This window comes from Ostrea edulis, chromosome 7 (genome assembly GCF_947568905.1).
Source record: "Ostrea edulis chromosome 7, xbOstEdul1.1, whole genome shotgun sequence".
Lineage (NCBI taxonomy): Eukaryota > Metazoa > Mollusca > Bivalvia > Ostreida > Ostreidae > Ostrea > Ostrea edulis.
The window spans coordinates 6,198,370-6,219,691 of NC_079170.1; the positions used below are offsets into that span (position 1 = coordinate 6,198,370).

Here is a 21,322-nt window from a genome sequence, read left to right on the forward strand (position 1 = left end):
AACAGCGAGAAAGTGTCGATTTCCTTGTAACAAATGCACGCATTATCACAGATGTGGGAATGACTTGTCTGTTACTTAAATCCTGACATATCGGAGTCGAGACGCCGATCGTTACAGGTTCCGGTATTTACACAGTCTCAAGACTCACAACATGATCTTTCTGACAACGTTGAGCATGTAAAATACCCGGCTTCATTCTCAAATACTGTCAAAAGCAGCGTCATAAGAATAGTATGGATTGGTTTATATAATATGCGTTACATTTAAGGTTTAAGATGTTTTGATTAAACATGAAAACAGGGAAGTGTTGAGGTAAATCATTAAGTTTGCTCCACTGTATATCATTGAGCGTCTGAAAAAAAGATACCATTACGGTCAGGAATGTTCTAGGCAATGCACCGTTTAAAACATCATCACCCATGTAATACTTTACAAAACAACTTACGATTAAGACTAAAAATGTTAAATAAAACTCATCAAATTAATTAATTTATGAGATTATATTCATATGAAATTACAAAACTAAGGTCTTCTTATGCACATTTAAATCAAATTAAAGAATAAAATCATTTGCAAAAGAAGATTTTTATCTTAGTCGTAAGTTCTTTTGTATAACGTGGGCCAGGCCTTTAATGCAATAATAAACTTTCCAATTATACAATCATCATTCAGCTTTACAGTAGCTTTCCCTCTTCTGGAGGAATATATATATACTATATTGACCTACTCTGCCGAACTGTTTATCCCGCTACCGATGTGTTGATATATACTCCGTAAGGAATAAATATACTCGCCATTTCAGCTTGAACATCGCCTCAGTTCATCCAGCCTGACATCGGCTTCCTCTGACAGCGATACCGAGTCTCCATCTCCCACACATCTACGACGCGAGAGAAGACCAGCCATCTATGATACGCAGGTAGGGATCTTTCTCAGTCTTGTAGATAGCAGTTCAGATTCTCACAATTTAGTCGTTTGTTTAGGGTTCCAGTAAGTGTTTCTCCATTCAGGCTTGTGCCTGCGCAGTCTCCTCGGGATAGATGTAAATTTTTAATCTCCTTTACAACGTCATGTAGTCATTAATAATAATGCTTTGATTGCATCAAAAAACAGACGTAGTTACGAATTCCAGCACAGTTTATTCATTGAATTTATTTATTCTTTTAAAAAATGAATAATTCAAAACTGCAGAGATTGGAAAGAAATGCATCTTTTTCAAAAGGATTACGAAGTAATCGATTTCTTCTGTTAATTTCAATGTCTTTTTGACACAATTTTTGATAGATTACTTGTACCGACCTTTAACAAACTTTTGTGCTTTCTGTCTATTCTTTGTTCATTTCTGTTATTGAGCTACAAAATACAATAGACTGTGCCCAATCTCAACACGACACCGGTAAAATTGCAAGTATAAGAATATATTGTATTTATTTCACCCGTAAGGTTAAAGGGATGGTAAAATCTATGAATTGTATAAGAATAGTATATTTTGATAGTAGATGTGACATTCGATAGTTGGCTACATATAGGCGACTGAGGATTTTAATTATGTTAAAAGTTTGTGATAAATATGAGATATGTCAAACTATTTTTTGGATATTGTCCATCAAATCGTTTTCTTTAACCGCCTGCAACAATGCGCTCCCCTGTACCGTCTGGTCAAACATTGAACTAAACTTACATGGATGGAAAATATATCTGACACGTTAGAGAAATCAGCTCCAGAGAGCGCTCAGTTTTTAAGGAAACCGATGACGTCATACTTTCTAACTTATATATGCCACATGAAAGTGACATAGAAATAAGAAAATATTAATAAATGAAATGTACACATTAATTTACATTTATATTTAATTGAGAGCTTGCATTCTTGATATTTTTCTTGCCGAATCATGCAAAAGGCAATATATTTTGGACTGAATTAAATGATAGATTTTAAAAATGATAACATGTTTTATTTCCGTGCCAGATTAAAAACAATTATACAATGAATCACTAATTAATAAGCGTACACCGTGAAGGAATCTACCGGGGGGGGGGGGGGGGGGGGGTCCTAGGCCAGCACACCAGTATTAAATGGATGTAGCATGGGGATGAATTTGGAATGAGTAAATATAGCTCCTGGAGATACATCAAATGTACATAGCATATTACAAATCACATTGCATTTTGATTAACATTGTACATATTGTATATATATTAGATATGGAGTTTATTCTGTCTGAATGGACAGCCCAGCCAAATTATAGTCCAAATTTTCCTCACTCTCTACAGCTTATTCGTTTATTCTATTGTATATGTTTGACTCATACAGTAATACTAGTATATCCGAAGGCAATATATATGGAAATCTGCCATCGATTCTCGATACGCGATGATGATCGTCTTAACTGCCTTGATTTGAATTCGTACAATACTTTGCTTCAGAAATAAGTTTACAAACTGATTTTTTTTTCTCTCATACCAAAAAAAAAAACCCCACAGAAACGGGAAAGTATATTTCCTAATCAATTTGATAACAATTCTTAAAGTATGATGTTTAAAAACACGTTTGTGTTTGGCGTTGTGCTAAATATCGAGCAGGTTGTGTTTATAAAACTGTGGAAACTAAGACAAAGAGAGAGAGAGAAAAAAAACGTGGGCTGAAAAACGGGAAAATTGACATGGCTTTGTCGTGTAGAGCTTTTGATTTTTCTGCACATCTTCCATTTTTGTTTAAAGCGAAATACGTTAACACTGCGATGTTTGTTTCCATGACAACCAAAATCAGGAGACAATAGATAGATAAAAAAGCAGTAAATATATAATGTTCTACTCTTTATACAGATGATGTATTCAGATCTCACAGGTACGGTTTTCCTTCTCTCGTGTAGAGGATAAAAGATGGGGGGGGGGATATCAATTTTGTTCTGTCAGTCTGTCCTAAACTTTAACACTGTTCATAACTTTTGAAATGTGAGTGACCGGGCTCTCACATTCCATATGTGCATTTGTAGTGGCAAGACATTTCTTTTGGTAACAAAATTTGTGACCTTATAGCATTGACCTTCGAGTTTGGCCTACTTTAAAGAAATATTAACCAAGGTAATATCTCCTGGATTATCTAACTTATGGTTTTCATATTTTGTATATGGATTACTTATGACTAGACCTTTCATTTGATACATGTATGATATTTTACCTTGTGACCTTAACCTTGGAGTTTGACCCAGATTTTGAAACTTTAATCAAAACTTTAACCTTACTCATAACTTTTGAATGATGATTTTTAGGGCTCTTGTAGTTCACATTCTGTATTCCTTGTGATGCTATCGTTGTTTTGGTACCAAAGCTTTTGAATCTGTGACCTTGACCTTGAAAAGTATCTTTGCTGCCACCGGAAGATAGTGTTTCACAATCAAATTGTGTTCCATAATGCTAAAATGAACAGAGTGGTGATATCTGATGTACAACTGTTACTGACCCACCGCCTGTAATACATGTGTAGGAAACGATCTAAATGCAATGCTTTGAAATTTCCAAACACGTGTTCTAGATTCGTCACGCATAAGGAGCACACAATATTAGATTTGTATCACATAAGGAACACGTGACAATAGATTTGTAACACATTAGGCACACGTGACATTAGATTTGTAACACATTAGGCACACGTGACATTAGATTTGTAACACATTAGGAACACGTGACATTAGATTTGTAACATATATAAAACAAATGTTCTCATATTTTTAACACATAGAAACAGAACTGGTAATGTTAAGTTTTTTTTCCACATTAATATGTACTATTATGATATATCTACTTTATCAATATTGTATATCTCTGTTAAGGATTCTCTTTACCAATATATAATTTTTTTTACATATTGAGATGACCTATAGGGATACCACAATGAACTCTAAGCCACAAACACTGCTGTTTGTTAATGCACTCTTTCTTATGTAATACAAAAACTGGACACCATTTCCTTTTTAGTTCATTGATCCTATAATTATTTCATGATACTGATCGTATAAACTCCTCAACAACAAAAAAGGGATACTTTTCTTACCAAAAACGAGGTCGATGCACTGAAGATATAATGCTCTAATCAAATAATAATCTGCTCCGGTACAGAATGGTTTTCTAATCAACACGTCATAACCGCGATTCTGACTCGTTTTATATGTTCTCTGACATCCCCACCGGACCCTCGTGGTGGACGGAGAAGTTACCGAGAATTCCGGTCATGGGGTGTAAAAGTACAATAGATCAATATGCCCGCCTTAACCTAGGACGGTGTATCGACATATTATCCCACATTTGTAGGTCAGGGAAACGTAGCACCCTATTAAATCTTATAATTGCGTCTTGCCTTCAGCCATCATTCTTACACGTCACAGACAATTATTTAATGAAAAAAATATAATTTAGAAACGGAGTGTGATCCTGACCTATATGTGTCGATACAGTCATAAATGAAAAGTTCAAAGTCAACTTGCTTTTCATTGACTTTACCATTTATGTATTTCCTAGGCAAATGAAAGCAAGTATAAAATAACGCGTTCAAAGAAAGTAATTGCTTGAAACCTAGGCCTAGACAACGAATGATAAATTGTAGAATTTCAAACATCTCGTGTAAAATAGATACAGTCTTGTGAAAAGTGCAGGTTTCCACAAATATCCCTACATATTACATTTAAAACTGTAAAAAGGGCAAGTTCCCGAAAGTTTTATATTGCATCGAAAAACTATCTGCTTTCAAGAGCTTTTCGTGAAGCTAATTAGTGCTAAAATGTTTTTGAAATTAAAATGATGAGTATTGGACGTGTTCGCAATTGCTTTCATATGTTTGGAAATAATCATATGGCAAACTAATGCAGATTTATAAGAATTTTATGAATTAAATCAAAGTTGTTTGTTTTATTTGTATATTAAATAAACATTTATATAGAATAAATAATCGTGAATTATAAAGTTTGTGTTAAAATTGTCATATGTTTAGAATGGTCAGTGGCGGATTTAAGGGGGGGGGGGGGGGCATCCGGCGCGCGCCCCACCCCCTAATTTTTTTTTTCAAATTTAAGGTAAATCGTGATATCTTGTTTAGGAAAATGTACTAAACGATAAGAGAAGCAATAATTTCTTCCACTCCCGAAGAAACAAGAGGTACTGTGAGCAATGCTCACTAAGAATAACCCCCTTCCCTTACCCCAATCTCCCAAAGGGTGTTGTTAATAGGCATAAATTACTTCTTTCCTGAGTGCAAAAATATAGTATGCCTTTGTAGAAGAAAATGGAAGATATAGTCCGAACACAAATCCATGGTATAAACCTATAATTATGACCTTGAGATTAAAGGTAAAGGTCATGAAGAGGTCATGAATGTACATGACACATAGCCTCATGGTGATGCACCCATGTCTTATGGTATGACTATGTCAAAACCCTATAATCAATTTTGACCTTGAGGTCAAAGTTCAAGGTCATATAGATATAATGAAGGTACATGACACATCGTCTCATGGTGATACACTCATGTGTCAAATATGGTATGTCTGTGTCAAAGAACAAAGAAGTCATGGCCCTGACACGAATCCATTGTAAAAACGTTTAATTTTGACCTTGAGGTCAAGGTCATATGGAGGTCATGAAGGTACATGACACATCATCTCATGGTGATACACTCATGTGTCAAATATGGTATGCCTATGTCAAAGAACAAAGAAGTTATGTCCCTGACACGAATCAATTGTAAAAACTTTTAATTTTGACCTTGAGGTTAAGGTCATATGGAGGTCATGAAGGTACATGACACATCGTCTCATGGTGATACACTCATGTGTCAAATATGGTATGCCTATGTTAAAGAACAAAAAAGTTATGGCCCGGACACGAATCTATTGGTAAAGAAAACACCCTTTAATTTTGACTTTAAGGTCAAGGGTCAAGGACACAGAGAGGTCATGAGGTACCCGACACATCGTCTCATGGTGATCCACTTGTGTGCCAAATATTGTATTCCTATGTCAAAGAACAAAGACGTTATGGCCCGGACACTAAGCTGGAGACAGACAGAGTGATTCCTATATACCCCCCCCCCCCCCCCCCCCAGAACTTCGTTCGGGGGTATAATAAATGACAAAATCTTTTGATTTCTTGAATTACTTTTATTGGAAGAACTTTTTTTTAACCCTTAAAATTTACTTCATTTTATTAATTTCACCTTTATATAAAAACGATAGAAAATAGTACAAATGACTAAATAGGAGACATATTTCAAGACCTATAAAATCTGTAAAATCCAGGAGCTTCCAGGGGCTTTGCCCCTTGGGCCCCCACCAGGGCTTCGCCTCAAGGCGGTCCCCAGCCCCCCTGCCTCATAAAGTGCCCCCCCCGTAACTGCAATTCCTGGATCCGCCTCTGATGGTTGTAAGATATTGCGAACGATTCTGAGAGAATTGTTTTTCATGTCATCAGAAATGAACCAGAAATGGCTTACGGACATTGTTTTAAAGATAAAATTTTATGAACGGTGTAGGGAAATTTATTTGGACAAAAAGTAAGACACGCCCCTCTAGATCTGTCGTTATTCGGTTGAGATTTACTAGGTAATCTTATGGAAATGAATCTGTCTAGATGACATGAAAACAAGTCCAATTTGACAAGTTTAGAATAATAGTAAGAATCAATAATGATTATATAAAAAAAAAATAATTGTGAGAGCATGAAGTGAAATAGTTAATTTTAACCCATAGAGACACAGATTTCTAAAGAATACCAATAATCAAAATCCCTAATGGTTCTAACGATAATCGGAAAATCTTCTCAATAGATAAATCTTTCCTGCCAGATTTCTCATTTTTCATTTCTCTTCCAAGACCAGACAAACGTTATCGAAACAAATGACCGAGTGTCTGATATTGCGCGATACCTTTATTATAAAGATGAATTAAAACCCATTATAATTATTCACAGGATCAATACACTTGTTGTTTTTGCTCAGAATGTTGGCGACCTGATCTGTGGTTCTTCGGGCCTAACGCCCTCTACATCTGTTGACGAGCCAGATCTTCTCAAGTAAGTCCACTCTAATCTCTGTCTGCTCTTTTGTTGTACAAATTGCACGCTAGCTTTAAGTCCTCATTAATTCAGATTGGACGGACCATTAACGTGTTAAGATTGATTGGAAGGATGGTGTCTTGGCTCTTTGGAAGTTGCCTTCACATCTTAAACATAGCTTTGTTTCTTCATTACCAATATTTGTAATATTTAGTGTTAGTGCAGACTGTATTTTGATCTTCGATCAGTTTTGTTTATAATTGTTTTTTATTTTTTTATTTTACGTAATTTCTTACACTTGACGCTGAATTCATTTCCGACGTTTTCTTTTAATTATGTTTTCAATAACTGATCTCCTCACTATGTTCATAACGGTGTTTAGAAGAATTGTCCCATTTAACTATGACTGCACTGTGCCATGTTGATATGGTATGAACATTTTAGCCTTTGTATGACGCCCGTACTTTGACGGGCCGTATTATGGTAGCTTGCCCGTCCGTCTGTCTGTCTGTTCGTCCGTCTGTTCCTCTATTAGCTGTTCGTGTCCGGGTCATATATTTCACACTGTGAGACCTAGGACTATCAAATTTGGTTAGCTGATGCATCTTGGGGAGCAGTGTCTTGACTCAAAAGTAGGTCGTAATGACCTCATTTTGGGATTTTTTGACTACACATTCATAATTTGAGTACTGTACAGGCTAGGACAATCAAACTTGGGACAGTTGATGTAACATGTGTGAAAAGTGTGCCCACTGTGTCATGAGCTAAATGTCGGTCACTGTGTCATGAGCTAAATGTCGGTCACTGTGTCATGAGCTAAATGTCGGTCACTGTGTCATGAGCTAAATGTCGGTCACTGTGTCATGAGCTAAATGTCGGTCACTGTGTCATGAGCTAAATGTCGGTCACTGTGTCATGAGCTAAATGTCGGTCACTGTGTCATGAGCTAAATGTCGGTCACTGTGTCATGAGCTAAATGTCGGTCACTGTGTCATGAGCTAAATGTCGGTCACTGTGTCATGAGCTAAATGTCGGTCACTGTGTCATGAGCTAAATGTCGGTCACTGTGTCATGAGCTAAATGTCGGTCACTGTGTCATGAGCTAAATGTCGGTCACTGTGTCATGAGCTAAATGTCGGTCACTGTGTCATGAGCTAAATGTCGGTCACTTTGGCTTTACATAGTCAAAATGTGCCCGGATTATATCTTGTACATTGTAAGGCCGTGCTCCATCAAACCGGATCTGCCGATGGATCTGGGAGTATGCAGACGTACGTGTGTAAATAGACATCATATTATATATGTAATTCCGGACCGGTTTATTATGTATCCTATGGTGCACTTTATTCGATGTGCTCATGCAAACACAGCAATATCTATATTTGTTACAAAGAATATTAAAACCCGGCAATTTTAGAGAGAGAGAGAGAGAGAGAGAGAGAGAGAGAGAGAGAGAGAGAGAGAGAGAGAGAGAGAGAGAGAGTTATATCTTGTAACAAGTTATCACTAAGAGCGGAATATAGTTAAGGTTGTCATATCGGAATTTAGCACCATTCACAGCAGTCCTCTCAAACACCGCACCGCCATCTCCTCCTCGGAAAGCCATGCTTTCCTGCATCTCGACAAAAAAGTGCCAATCACAGTCTGCAGGTGGACCAAGTTCATATAAAGAATAAATCTTACCCACGACACTCAACTTCCTGCGAAATTTCTCTATCTAATTACAACTATCAGTGAATGGGGTGATAATGGCAAGACCGGTGAACAATGGGATCCACGTGTAGAAACATCATCCCGTCCCGATACTTAATTAAATCATAGGAAGGCATTAATTCAATATGGTGATAATTTGTTAAGTTATAATAACTGGGAAAGGAAAGTGTGTTTCTAATATATGAGAGGAAACTTTAACATATCAGTCAGTGCCGCTACATGTACTTTGATACTCAGCCACAACCTTTTCGCACTCACACAATCCTCCATTAATATTAGGTCTATAAATTTACTTCCCACTAATGATATTTTGAAACACAATTTTGAGTATGAAATAAGTAAAGGTAATCATAAGCACCATTTGTGTTCAAATGAAGATCTAGATACGTTCCGAGTAGCAGATATATGTACAGTAAAACTTGCTTACAACGAAGTGCTGGGGACGAATAATTTTGATTCGTTATAAACGCAATTCGTTATATCCTATATGTTTTAAAACTACAGGGAATGAAAATTCCTTCGCTGTATGTATGAATTCGTTATAAATATTTTACAGTATACATATTGATATCGGAGATATAGGTAACATGCTTAACCTCATGGAAAGCTATGGAATATTCCTGAGTTGAAGATAGTAGAACATTAGTATCATAGAGAAGTATCCAATCCTGTTGTTTGCAAAATCGAGGGACATATAAGTGTATATGCCTGGTCAATGTAGAATTCTCAATGCATAAAGAAATGTAGGTTTGAATGAAAGGTGAAGATAACGAACAGTGATCAATCTCATAATTCCTATAAGCAATACAAAATAGATAGATGGGCAAACACGGACCCCTGGACAATGAATGTATCAAGTTGGCCATTTAGTTTCGCACTTTTCCATGTAATGAATTATTCACAATAAAAGTTATCAATAAACAAGGTCAGCAAAAACGAGCGAAACGTTTGACGCAAAGCTATCTGTAAAAGAGAGGTCAGCAAAAACGAGCGAAACGTTTGACGCAAAGCTATCTGTAAAAGAGAGGTCAGCAAAAAACGAGCGAAACGTTTGACGCAATCAATTATGATTGCTTCCAAGTAGGGCATATTGCGGAGTAATCAAAGTCATTTAGCACGTCATTGTCTGAATCAATGAAAAATATGCTCATTAAGCATGCACTATTATGAGGACTCTTGTTTCTCTGTCTATCTAAATGTGTATCCAGTGTATTATGAATTAGAAAAAAAATAGGACTAAGTTACAGAGCTAACTATCAAACGTGTGGTGCTGTCATGCAAATTATGAAATCTCGATGAAAAAGAACGTCTTTTAGGAGCAGCCAAGGGAAGTCTTCATCTAAAAATAGATCACTGTTATACACGTTCTTGGTTGCATTGGAATCCGGAAAAAAAATAGCATCAACCCACAGCTTTAATGACATCTTGACAATGCGCAGCTGGCTCACAGATTGTCATTCCAATCTATTCTCTTTTAGGGGAATGATAGCTTTAAAGCGTCGTGATTCCGTGGACCTGGAGACCACTACTTATCAGGTGGACCGCGCTCTCAGAGATCGAAGAAAGAAACTGGTCAAAAGGAACACCATCGCGGATTTCTATAAACATGATCCAAATTCAGACACCAACACAGCGGGTGAGTACATTTTAATAACTGCATGATTATTGTTTAGCCACTCATAAAAGTATCGCAAACTTTAGTTGATTGATCTTTTGTTACTTAACAATAATTGTTATCCACGTATACTTTGAGGGTCAATTCGGTCTCAAATCATAAAAACTAGCAACTCTGTTCCACTGTTTGTTGCGATGTTATGTGACGTCCGTATGCAAGAATGAGGAAAATTAATTATAGTATGGTCTTTTGGAACCCAATAATTCTATAATCTAAATAACATACCTTTTTATATGTTCGTATAATACCAAAATGATAATTGGGTTCGTTATTGGGCACGTATTGATTTACAAAATATATCTTAAGGAAGTTAGCTCCTCATAGCGGGGTACTATAAACGTGTGGGTGCTGGCCCAGTACTTCTCTCAATGCTCTAACTATGTTACACTTTTATTACTGCCACCAATCCAATCAAAAAATATCATGTTCATTTAGATTTTGAAAGAAATGGCGAAGGACTATATTTTTATTAATAAAAGATTCCCAAATCTGCACAATATAACCGTTTCTGTGGCGGTATACACATCGTCAATATTTATACTCCTGGACGAGTACTCCAAGTTGTAAATAATAATGCAAGTAGTATACCTAATTCAAACGTTGTAAATTCATTAACCTGGTTGATATATTTTTTCCAAACAGAACACTGATTTTCAGAAAAATCGTCTTTATTTCCCATCTAATAGCATATTTTTTTTTTTTTTATATCTATATAAGTATGTATTTATTGGTTGTAATGATTAGCTTGCGTTGTTTACGTTGTGTTGACAGACAAATCGACATGATGCGAATAAATCCTAAGTAAATTTGAAGTGCAAAAAGGTCAAGCTTAACCACTACAGATTAATAACAAGCTTTATAGCCCCAGTTTTATTTTTTTAATTTCATGGATCCCATTCAATTTAAAAATAAAAAATATACGTCCGATTTTTGTTGTTGATTTTTAATTTTTTTTTTTTTTTTTTTTTTTTTTTATACAATACTCCAAATCTAGGAGCGAATCTCCTTTGAAATACATGTAATATTAGTATATTCATTTTGCTAATTTCAAACAATGTTTTCATTTTCATTAAACGATGTCAATTAGTATGAATCGTTTGATTAAAAAATATCTTATGGCACCACAGACTAAATGAATACTTTAATTTTATATCTATTACTTGAGAAACTATGGCACGGATTATCTGTGATAGAAAAGCATGAAACCAGCAGCTTTGTTTAACATTTTGTAGGAAGAAGGGGGGGGGGGTAAACCTAGGACCTATGGTTATCAGAAGCTCTTTCTTCTTACGACTTTTAGATACGGATCACTACAATGCCTGTAAATCACGTATTTCGCTTATGCATTTAATGTTTTCACTATAATTAATCATTTTTCGCAATTTTAGAGTACAGAAGAGGCAAACAGACATTCCCATTTTCATTCAACAAACTTGTAAGTTTTTCTTTATTGAACAAAGTTGTAAATGTATCCTCATTTAACAAACTTGTTTATCTATCTTCATTTAACAAACTTGTTAATCTATCTTCATTTAACAAACTTGTTTATCTACCTTCATTTTACAAACTTGTTTATCTACCTTCATTTAACAAACTTGTTTATCTATCTTCATTTAACAAACTTGTTAATCTATCTTCATTTAAAGGGGAAGGCAACCCCATAAAAATTTACATGATAAATAATAGGATTAATTATATGATTAAAAAAAAAAATTGCCATACTATTCTGTTGATATAAGGCTTAGCTAAGCTTCAATACTAATTTGAAAACATTAAAAATTGAAATTCCCGCTATCTATAAAGACTGTCATGATGTGGAACTCTTTTGTATTCGAGACCACAAAAATCAATAATTTTGACGTTACACCGTCTGTTCCGGTTTTGATGAGATAAGATCATCAAATATGTGCATGTGGTAGATTTTAGGAATAAATAGGTTGATGCCGTCCTGTCAAGCTGTTAAAACACTAATGTGAAGGGGAGATGTGGAAAAAGTTGGGATTTTATTCGAAATCCCTGACCCAATCAAGTCATCTGAAAAGATAAGACTATGTAAACTGTGGGTCCATCATTTGTGTAATGACAAGATGAGGTTCGAGACATTCATATGAAGAACGTCTACCGTCTGCCTAGTCTGCGACTCGACCGAACGTCTTCTTTTCTTAATTTCTTCTTGCAATAGAACGAGCTCAAATTTATACGGCTCCAAACTTAACTGTTCGTGACTTATCATGTTTACAGTGCTGCTGATGAAATATACCGGAACCGATGGTGTGACGTCATAAATTAAACTCCAATGGCCGCCCACCTAGTTAACGGAGGGTAATTTAAAATATATGATGAATTAAGAATGATTTAGTCGTTAAGCAAGATTTTTTGTTGTTAAAGACTGTCATTTACATTATCAGTAAGTAATCAAAGCAACAGTGTGGTTAGGGTTGCCTTTCCCTCTAACAAACTTGTTAATTTATCTTCATTTAACAAACTCGTTAATTTATCTTCATTTAACAAAATTGCAAATTTATCTTCATTTAACAAACTTGTTAATTCATCTTCATTTAACAAAATTCAAATTTATCTGCATTTAACAAACTTGTTGATTTATTTTCATTTACTAAACTTGCTAATTTATTTTAATTTAACAAACTTCCAAATTTTTCTTCATTTAACAAACTTTCAGATTTATCTTCATATAACAAACTTGTTAATTTATCTTCATTTAACAAACTTGCAAATCTATTTTCATTTAACAAACTTTCAAATTTATCTTCATTTAACAAACTTGCAAATTTATCTTCATTTAGTAAAGTTGTAAATTTATTTTCATTTAACAAACTTGTTAATTTATCTTCATTTAACAAACTCGTTAATTTATCTTCATTTAACAAAATTGCAAATTTATCTTCATTTAACAAACTTGTTAATTTATCTTCATTTAACAAAATTCAAATTTATCTGCATTTAACAAACTAAGTTTATATTTTTAACGATGTGATGATACATACTAACATCTCTGTTATAAAGTGTTGAAAACAAACAATGATTTGTGTGTATATTATTCTAAAGAAAAACGAACACATTTTGAGATGGAACTAGAGGAAGTTTGTTTAAACAGTACATTATCATGTATGGCATAATAAGGATTAGGCAGCAAGCTGAGCTTATCTAACTCTTCTATATAAAGCATAGGGTTATAAGAGATATGCCGTTTAGTTTCTGTGCTATTTCTATGATCGATGACATTCGATATCTTTGCAATTCGTAGAGAACTCCGTCGTGATGATTATTTATTTAATACAAATTAAACATCCATGAGTAATTCATCATTATCAGGAATATTAGAGAAAATTTCTCATTAAGAAATAAATTTCATTTTTGAAAATACATGAGGGTATGGAGTGCACCGCTTCACGCCGACATTCTCCATGAAGCGTTCTAACGACAACGGTCCACGCCCGCACACTTCACAGAGCGCGTCAGCTGACGTGAAGCGTTCTAACGGCAACGGTCCACGCCCGCACACTTCACAGAGCGCGTCAGCTGACGTGGAGCGTCGCAGTGCATACCCTCGTGTATTTTCAAAACTGAATTTTAAAAAATTTACATTCTACTTTCATTTCTGTCGGAATTCCCCGCCGTTGAAATAGACGGACTATATTTATCAAGATTCATACGCGCATTGTTCACAGCAGCAACGCATTCATGAGGAAATGACTACCATTACAATTTGTGAACATTTTAAAAGCAAAAACATTGGGAATGTATTGTATTATTAATTATATTTGTTATATTATCGTATAGGAAACATTTTAGATTATATATATTGTAAACGTAATGAGACATTCGTGAATTTAAAAGCTTTAAAGTGATTGATGGAAGTTAGTTTTGTCTTTGTACGCCTTCCTAGATCCGCACCAAAAGCAAAGATGAGATGACGAAACTAAGTGAAGCGCTGACCACTCTGACGCCCTCCAAGTTTTCAGACAGTGATTTATCTGGATACAAAGTAAGACATCGTGGCTTTGTGTATACCTTTCAATGAATGAAACTCATTTGATTCTAATCGAAATCAAGATTCAGGTTACAATATGCTGAATCAATAGTGAAAGTTTGAAAAACCAATTCCCTTTAAAACAAAATTTCGTATCGTATTCAGGCAAACATGCTGGAGAAATTAAAACAGTTCACTTAAGAATTCAGAAGTTCATATAGAGGTTCTGCAATGTTCACAAATATTATGTCTTTTGCGAGATAAGATGACAATTCTAAAATAAAAAATGTCACAGTTTGCAGAGGTTTTGAGAGAAGACATCCATTGTAATGTCCATGAAATGACGTATATCCCTTCATTCGTCATACAACTTGACACATCAAGTGATCATCTGAATTGACTCTGACTTCTCTATCCATCATGTTCCAGTGTTTTATATTTTCTAAGTCCTGTGAATTTAATTTTGAAAAGGGGAGCTACCAAAATATTTTTGATCAATTCAATAATTAAATGAAAACCACAATCAATTGTTAAGGCGGATGTCATCGGTTAATTTGCCTGATCAATCATCTTCAATTTGAGGTGAATCATAAGATGTAGTCGTCATTATTCCCCCTGGATGATAAAAGTGCGGGGTCAAATTCAATTATATCTTTGGTCAACAAAAGTGTGGGGACTGGGAAGAAAAATCTGGACCCTTTCTCACCCACCACCCTTAGCATTCTTACGTAGAGGCGTTCTAATGGCCTGTATTCATGTAAAACATATTAATGAAATATCAAAGAAATGCTTTGTTGTTCGGTAATACGTAAGTATATAAGAGTGAACCCCGCGACAGCTGCCAATACATGTAGTTGTTTGATTCAACATAAACATGGTTTAATTTCAACGGACTTTAGAAAGTGCATTAAGTGCATTACTTTCTACTTTACATGTACACGTATGTACAACGCAAACACTTATTGTTTTTATAAAAGAAATAAGAATCTCTGTATTTCACTTGGTTTCTGTCATCTTCCAAGTTTATGTATAATCTCTAACATGTATATCCGTATAGTAGAAGGCATTAGTTAGTTGGTGCAACTTTTGTCGATAGTTGATGACAATAAAATGTTTAAACTGAAAACAGTTTCCTTAAAGTAAAGGTGGCGATCTTTCAGATTTGATGAATTTGATAAAAGCATCATGTTGTCTCTTTTTGTAACCTATATTTTGGTTAGTTTAGATATTGAATTTCCAAAAATTCATTTTTCGAAATTCGAATATCTGGAGGTTTATATAAATAACTTCCATTGTACACAATAGCAGAGTCTGTAGTTAGGGATTATTGTAATATTTTGAATTTTCTTTTGACTAATTTTAATTAAAATGCGTAAAATCACACATCTTTATAAGCAATATTGAACTGGAACATTTAGTATATACAGGTTTTATATATCAACATTTCCACTCAAACTCCATCCTGTGGTACGTCCAATAACCTATTTTTCATTCTTAAAAAGACCCAAGACAAAATGTCAGTTCTCTGAAAAATTGAATATAGGTGACGTTTTATGAAATAGTGAAATTAGAACAAGTTCATTTGAAAGTATGATGGTCTTCAATTTCATAAAGTATAGACAGTTAAAAAGATGTAGATAGATAAATAGATAGATAGATGCTGTAAACCAACATTTATTCGCGTGAGAATTATTTTTTCGAGAACCTTGTTGCAAATATTCCTCGCAGTGAGCCAGTCCTATTTCTCTCGTTAAAGACTACTGGTATCTTGTCGCGAAAATTAGTTACTGTGAACCAATTTGATTAACACTGGTAAATCGCGAAATAAAGTAATCGCAAATAAATGTTGATGTATATAATAAATAGATAGATACAAAATGTGATATAAATACATTATAGAGTTGTGTAGTTTTTAGCTCACCTGAACCGAAGGATCACATTTTGTCCGTCGTCCGTCTGTCTGTCCGTCTGTCTGTAAACTTTTCACATTTTCGAATTTTTCTCCAGAACCACTGGGCCAATTTCAACCAAACTTGGCCAAAAGCATCCTTGGGTGAAGGGCTTTCTCGTTTGTTCAAATGAAAGGCCATGTCCCTTTCAAAGGGGAGATAATCACAAAAATGCAAAAATAGGGTGGGTTCATTAAAAAATCTTCTTCTCAAGAACCACTAGACCAGAAGAGCTGAAATTTACCTGAAAGCGTCCTGACCTATTGCACATTCACGTTTGTTCAAATCATGGGCCCCGGGGGTTGGATGGGGCCACAATAGTGGATCAAAGTTTTACATACAAATATATAGGAAAAATATTTAAAAATCTTCTTCTCAAGAACCACTGAGCCAGAAAAGCTGATTTTTACATGAAAACTTTCTGACATAGTGCAGATTCACGTTTGTTCAAATCATGGCCCCGGGGGTAGGATGGGGCCACAGGGGGATCAAAGTTTTACATACAAATATATAGGGAAAAACTTTTAAAATCTTCTTCTCAAGAACCACTAAGCCAGAAAAGCTGAGATTTACATGAAAGCTTCCTGACATAATGCAGATTCAAGTTTGTTCAAATCATGGGCCCCGGGGGTTGGATGGGGCCACAATAGGGGATCAAAGTTTTACATACAAATATATAGTTAAAATCTTCTTCTCAATAACCACTGAGTCAGAAAAGCTGATATTTACAATAAAACTTTCTGACAGTGCAGATTCAAGTAGGATGGGGCCACAAGTGGGAGGGTCAAAGTTTTACATACAAATATAGGGAACATCTTTAAAAACCTTCTCAAGAACCATTTTGCCAAAGAAGTTGACATTTACATGAAAGCCTTCTGACGTAGTGTAGATTCAAGTTTGCAAAAATCGTGGCCTCCAGGGGTAGTTGGGGCTATAATAGGGACTAAGAGTTTACATGCAAATATATATGGAAAGTCTTCAGATATGGGCCAAGGTGACTCAGGTGAGCGATGTGGCCCATGGGCCTTTTGTTCTTATAAGTTGTTTATTTTGGGGCGGGGTGGGTGGGGGTCTTCCGTCTGAACTGTTATTGTTACATGTGCTAGTTTTTTTTCTACCGAACAGCGGCAACAATCACCTCACTACAGGGCAGGCAAATCAGTAAGATACATGAACTATTTTATTTTGATAGTCATTCCACTGGTCTGATCTGATAGCGAGAACAGAAAATGACGAGAAACCTCTCAAACTTCCTGATGCAGAACGCAAAAGGCGAGAAGCAATATGGGAACTGTTCACAAGCGAGTGCGTTTTTCTGATCGATCACCTTATGGTCCTCAAACATGTAAGTAATTGCTAACCCGAAATATGTTCAGAGAAAGCAATTCAAGTATTCACATCGATAATTGAAACAAAGTTAGATTTTGTTATATTGAATTTTTGAATAGCCAACGTACAGTGCAACTGAAGGGTAGAAACAAATCTTTCCAATTATGAATTTGTGCTATATAAGAGTCTTTATGATTGGCTGATTATTGTTCTACGTCCCATTAGAGCATTTGTCACGTACATAATGACGTCACTAGCATTAGGTGAAGTGCAGCAATTTGCACATCATTCGCCTCTGCAGCTAAAACAACAGCGTATGAATCCAGGAAAATAGTATAGATAAAATGCATGTATTGTATTGTATATTTTTAATGTCCCTCGCCAGAATGCTCATATGGAGACGTCACTACTGCCGGTGAAGGGCTGCAAAATGTAGGCCCATGCTCGGCGCTTATGGCCATTGCGCAGGGAGGAATCTGTATCGTGACACGGTACCTCGGTTTTTGCGGTTTCATTCGAAAAGGTCGCCCTATTTAGTCGCCTCGTACGAGAAGCAGGGGTACGGAAGAGTGATGACCTATTCTATCCACGGGATAAGAGGGAGAATACATGTGTTTCTCTTTTTAATTAGTAACTTATGTACTATTGAATATACATCATTTTCCAGCTTTTTGAACATCAGTAGTACATCAGCGGGCAAGGATTTGATTTGCATGCTATAAATAAAATATTTCTTAAGTTGATGCTAGATTAAAGGTAAACAAATGTCTGTGGCTGATCGGATTATGTTACACGTATATCTATATTTCCGTTTTGTAGAGACATCGCCAGGTTTAGGCGAAGTGTCACACATTGTGAAGGTTCTGGGAACTCCGTGTTTAATGTCACATCCGAAAGACACTCTCACTTCTAACGCAGGGCACTTGGGGGAAGAAACAACCATTATCTATTTCAAACGTCGTAAGGAACAGTCACTACCTATGTTAAACGTCTTAAGGAACAGTCACTACTAATGTTAAACATCTTAAGTTTGACGTGCTATGGAGATTGAGAATCCAACTGGACTCCCTAGTGGCGAAACGAACTCCCTTACCACTAAGCTACCGCGACCCTACACAACCTTATGTAACATATAGGTTGAAAAAAATATGACACATATTTGATATGATATTGTTTGTACTTAGGTGATCCCAACCACAGGGTTTGTTAACACAATCTGAACAAACTCGGTATATAGTATAATAGGAGTAAGGAGAACGAACAATCCGACATTAAATTCCAGTTTGCTTGCTTTAAACTCTTCAAACTTTGGTATCAATCGTGATCATGCATTAAAAGTTTTCCCAGTCGAACGCCAGAATATTGTTCTGTTTTATTACAGGTAAATCGTTTACGTGACTTCGCCGAAACTTTGAAGAAATAAGTCCAACTTCCGAAATTAGGCCGCCGTCGTTAACTCTATATTATTTCCTTCATGGTATTTTCCTTCATTATGTTGGATTTTACGCATCTGTCATCGGTAGCAGTCTATCTTAGGGTTACCTTTTAAAACATGGCTACTTGTGGTCACCCTAACAATATTTGAATGATCATTGATCGTCCGTATCGGCGGATCAGATTCGTTTTCACCAGCTATTAGCCTTCGAGTTCAAACGGGTCAACCATATCCGGTGAAGTTCCTCAACAAAAGTAACGGACGATTAACATTCATTCAATTATAGTGAGGGTGACCAAAAGTAGCTATGTTTTAAAATGTAACCCTAAGATGGACTGCAACGGATGACAGATGCATAAAAACCAACGTAATGACGGAAAATTGCATGGAGAATATGGTGTAGGGTTAACGACGGCAACCTTATTCTTGGAAGTTGGACTTTTTTCAAGTTTCTGTGAAGTTATGTAAACGAAACAGGACAATATTGAAAAACTTTTAATGCATGATCACGATTAATACTGAAGTTTCGAGAGTTTGAAGCGAGCAACCGATAATTTAATGACAGCTTTCGTTTACCCCTATTATACCTGTATACTATATATACAAGTATGCTCCGATTGTGTCCAAAATCCTGTTATCCCAACCGAATTTCTCTTTTTACTCTAATCCATGACTGAAAAACCCAAGACTTATGGTGTATTGATATTGTCATGGTTTTTATTTTCATGTTGTACTAGTGTTTTATGGAACCTCTAAAGAGACTACAGGTGGATGGTCATCTTATGTTCGCTGAGCCTAATGACATTTTTAGTAACCTGGACGAGCTGTGTTATGTAAGTAATCATAGCTAGATATACAGGTAAGTATTGGAATAGTTCCTCGTCATACAGCGTCTCTGCGTATACCAATAGTCTTGATGATGAAAGGTGAAGATAACGAACAGTGATCAATCTCATAACTCCTAGAAAGGTGAAGATAACGAACAGTGCTCAATCTCATAACTCCTATAAAGGTGAAGATAACGAACAGTGATCAATCTCATAACTCCTAGAAAGGTGAAGATAACGAACAGTGATCAATCTCATAACTCATAGCAAGGTGAAGATAACGAACAGTGATCAATCTCATAACTCCTATAAAGGTGAAGATAATGAACAGTGATCAATCTCATAACTCCTATAAAGGTGAAGATAACGAACAGTGATCAATCTCATAACTCCTATAAGCAATACAAAATAGATAGTTGGGCAAACACGGACCCCTGGTCACACCAGAGGTGGGATCAGGTGCCTAGGAGGAGTAAGCATCCCCATGTAAGTATTTTAATACGTCCCCGCCATACATCGTCTCTGCGTATATCAATAGTCTTTTGATACGCTTGTAAACGGGCAGATTGAATTCAAATCTGTTGGTGTATTGATACTTCTAACATAACAACATTTCCTTTTTAACGATTGATGCTCTCCTCTTTCAGAGAAAATAAATCTGTTTAGTGATATTGTTAAAATGCATTTAATGATTATGTCGTGTTAGAATGATGAATTGTCAGGTATCTGGAGCTGTTACATATACATGTATTCCAATGTAAAGGTGGTTAGATGTTGAATTGCCTTTTCCTTTATGATACAGTTTCGACTTGCATGACTAGTTGACTATGCACGGCAAAGACACATGGAGACATACTATGTAGATGCATAAGAGTTTTACTTCACTTAGATTATATTTATAATGTATTTACACTTTTATTCCAAATCAAACCTGGTGTTTCTTTTTTTTTTTTTAAGGTTAGTTATACTTTCTGTAAAGAGCTGATTACAGTTCTGTTACGAAACATGAAGTCTGAGGAAATCTGGCCCGCGTCATCTCTTGTAGAAGCACTGGATAAGGTATCTACTACATCAAATATACACTCCTCCCTCTTCCTCAGTTCTAATGTTTTAGAAAGTAATAGAATTTCCATACTTCTGAAATTGAAAACAAAATGCATGTTACGTTATTAGATGTAAAATGATTACACGTGCTTCTGGGATTTAATGCTATGGACCACTATGTGAAACCACAAATGCACAAGAAAACCTAGACTGTAGCAAATCCCCAACCACGAATAAGGACCCTCGAACATATTTACTTCTTTCAAACAATGAGAATTTGCTCTGACAATAATAGGTAGTTCTACAATGTAAATG

General features: G+C 35.6%; 1 protein-coding gene across 1 annotated transcript in view; it reads left to right on the forward strand.

The window, feature by feature from the left end:
- Positions 1-21,322, forward strand: part of LOC125655812 (pleckstrin homology domain-containing family G member 7-like) — a 53,653-nt gene that overhangs the window by 23,830 nt on the left and 8,501 nt on the right. The window contains exons 2-9 of the mRNA XM_048886323.2: positions 803-919; positions 6,989-7,062; positions 10,236-10,393; positions 11,821-11,867; positions 14,340-14,438; positions 17,565-17,717; positions 19,874-19,969; positions 20,921-21,022. Of these exons, the coding sequence (XP_048742280.2) occupies positions 803-919; positions 6,989-7,062; positions 10,236-10,393; positions 11,821-11,867; positions 14,340-14,438; positions 17,565-17,717; positions 19,874-19,969; positions 20,921-21,022 (846 nt within the window). The remainder of the gene's footprint in view (positions 1-802; positions 920-6,988; positions 7,063-10,235; positions 10,394-11,820; positions 11,868-14,339; positions 14,439-17,564; positions 17,718-19,873; positions 19,970-20,920; positions 21,023-21,322) is intronic.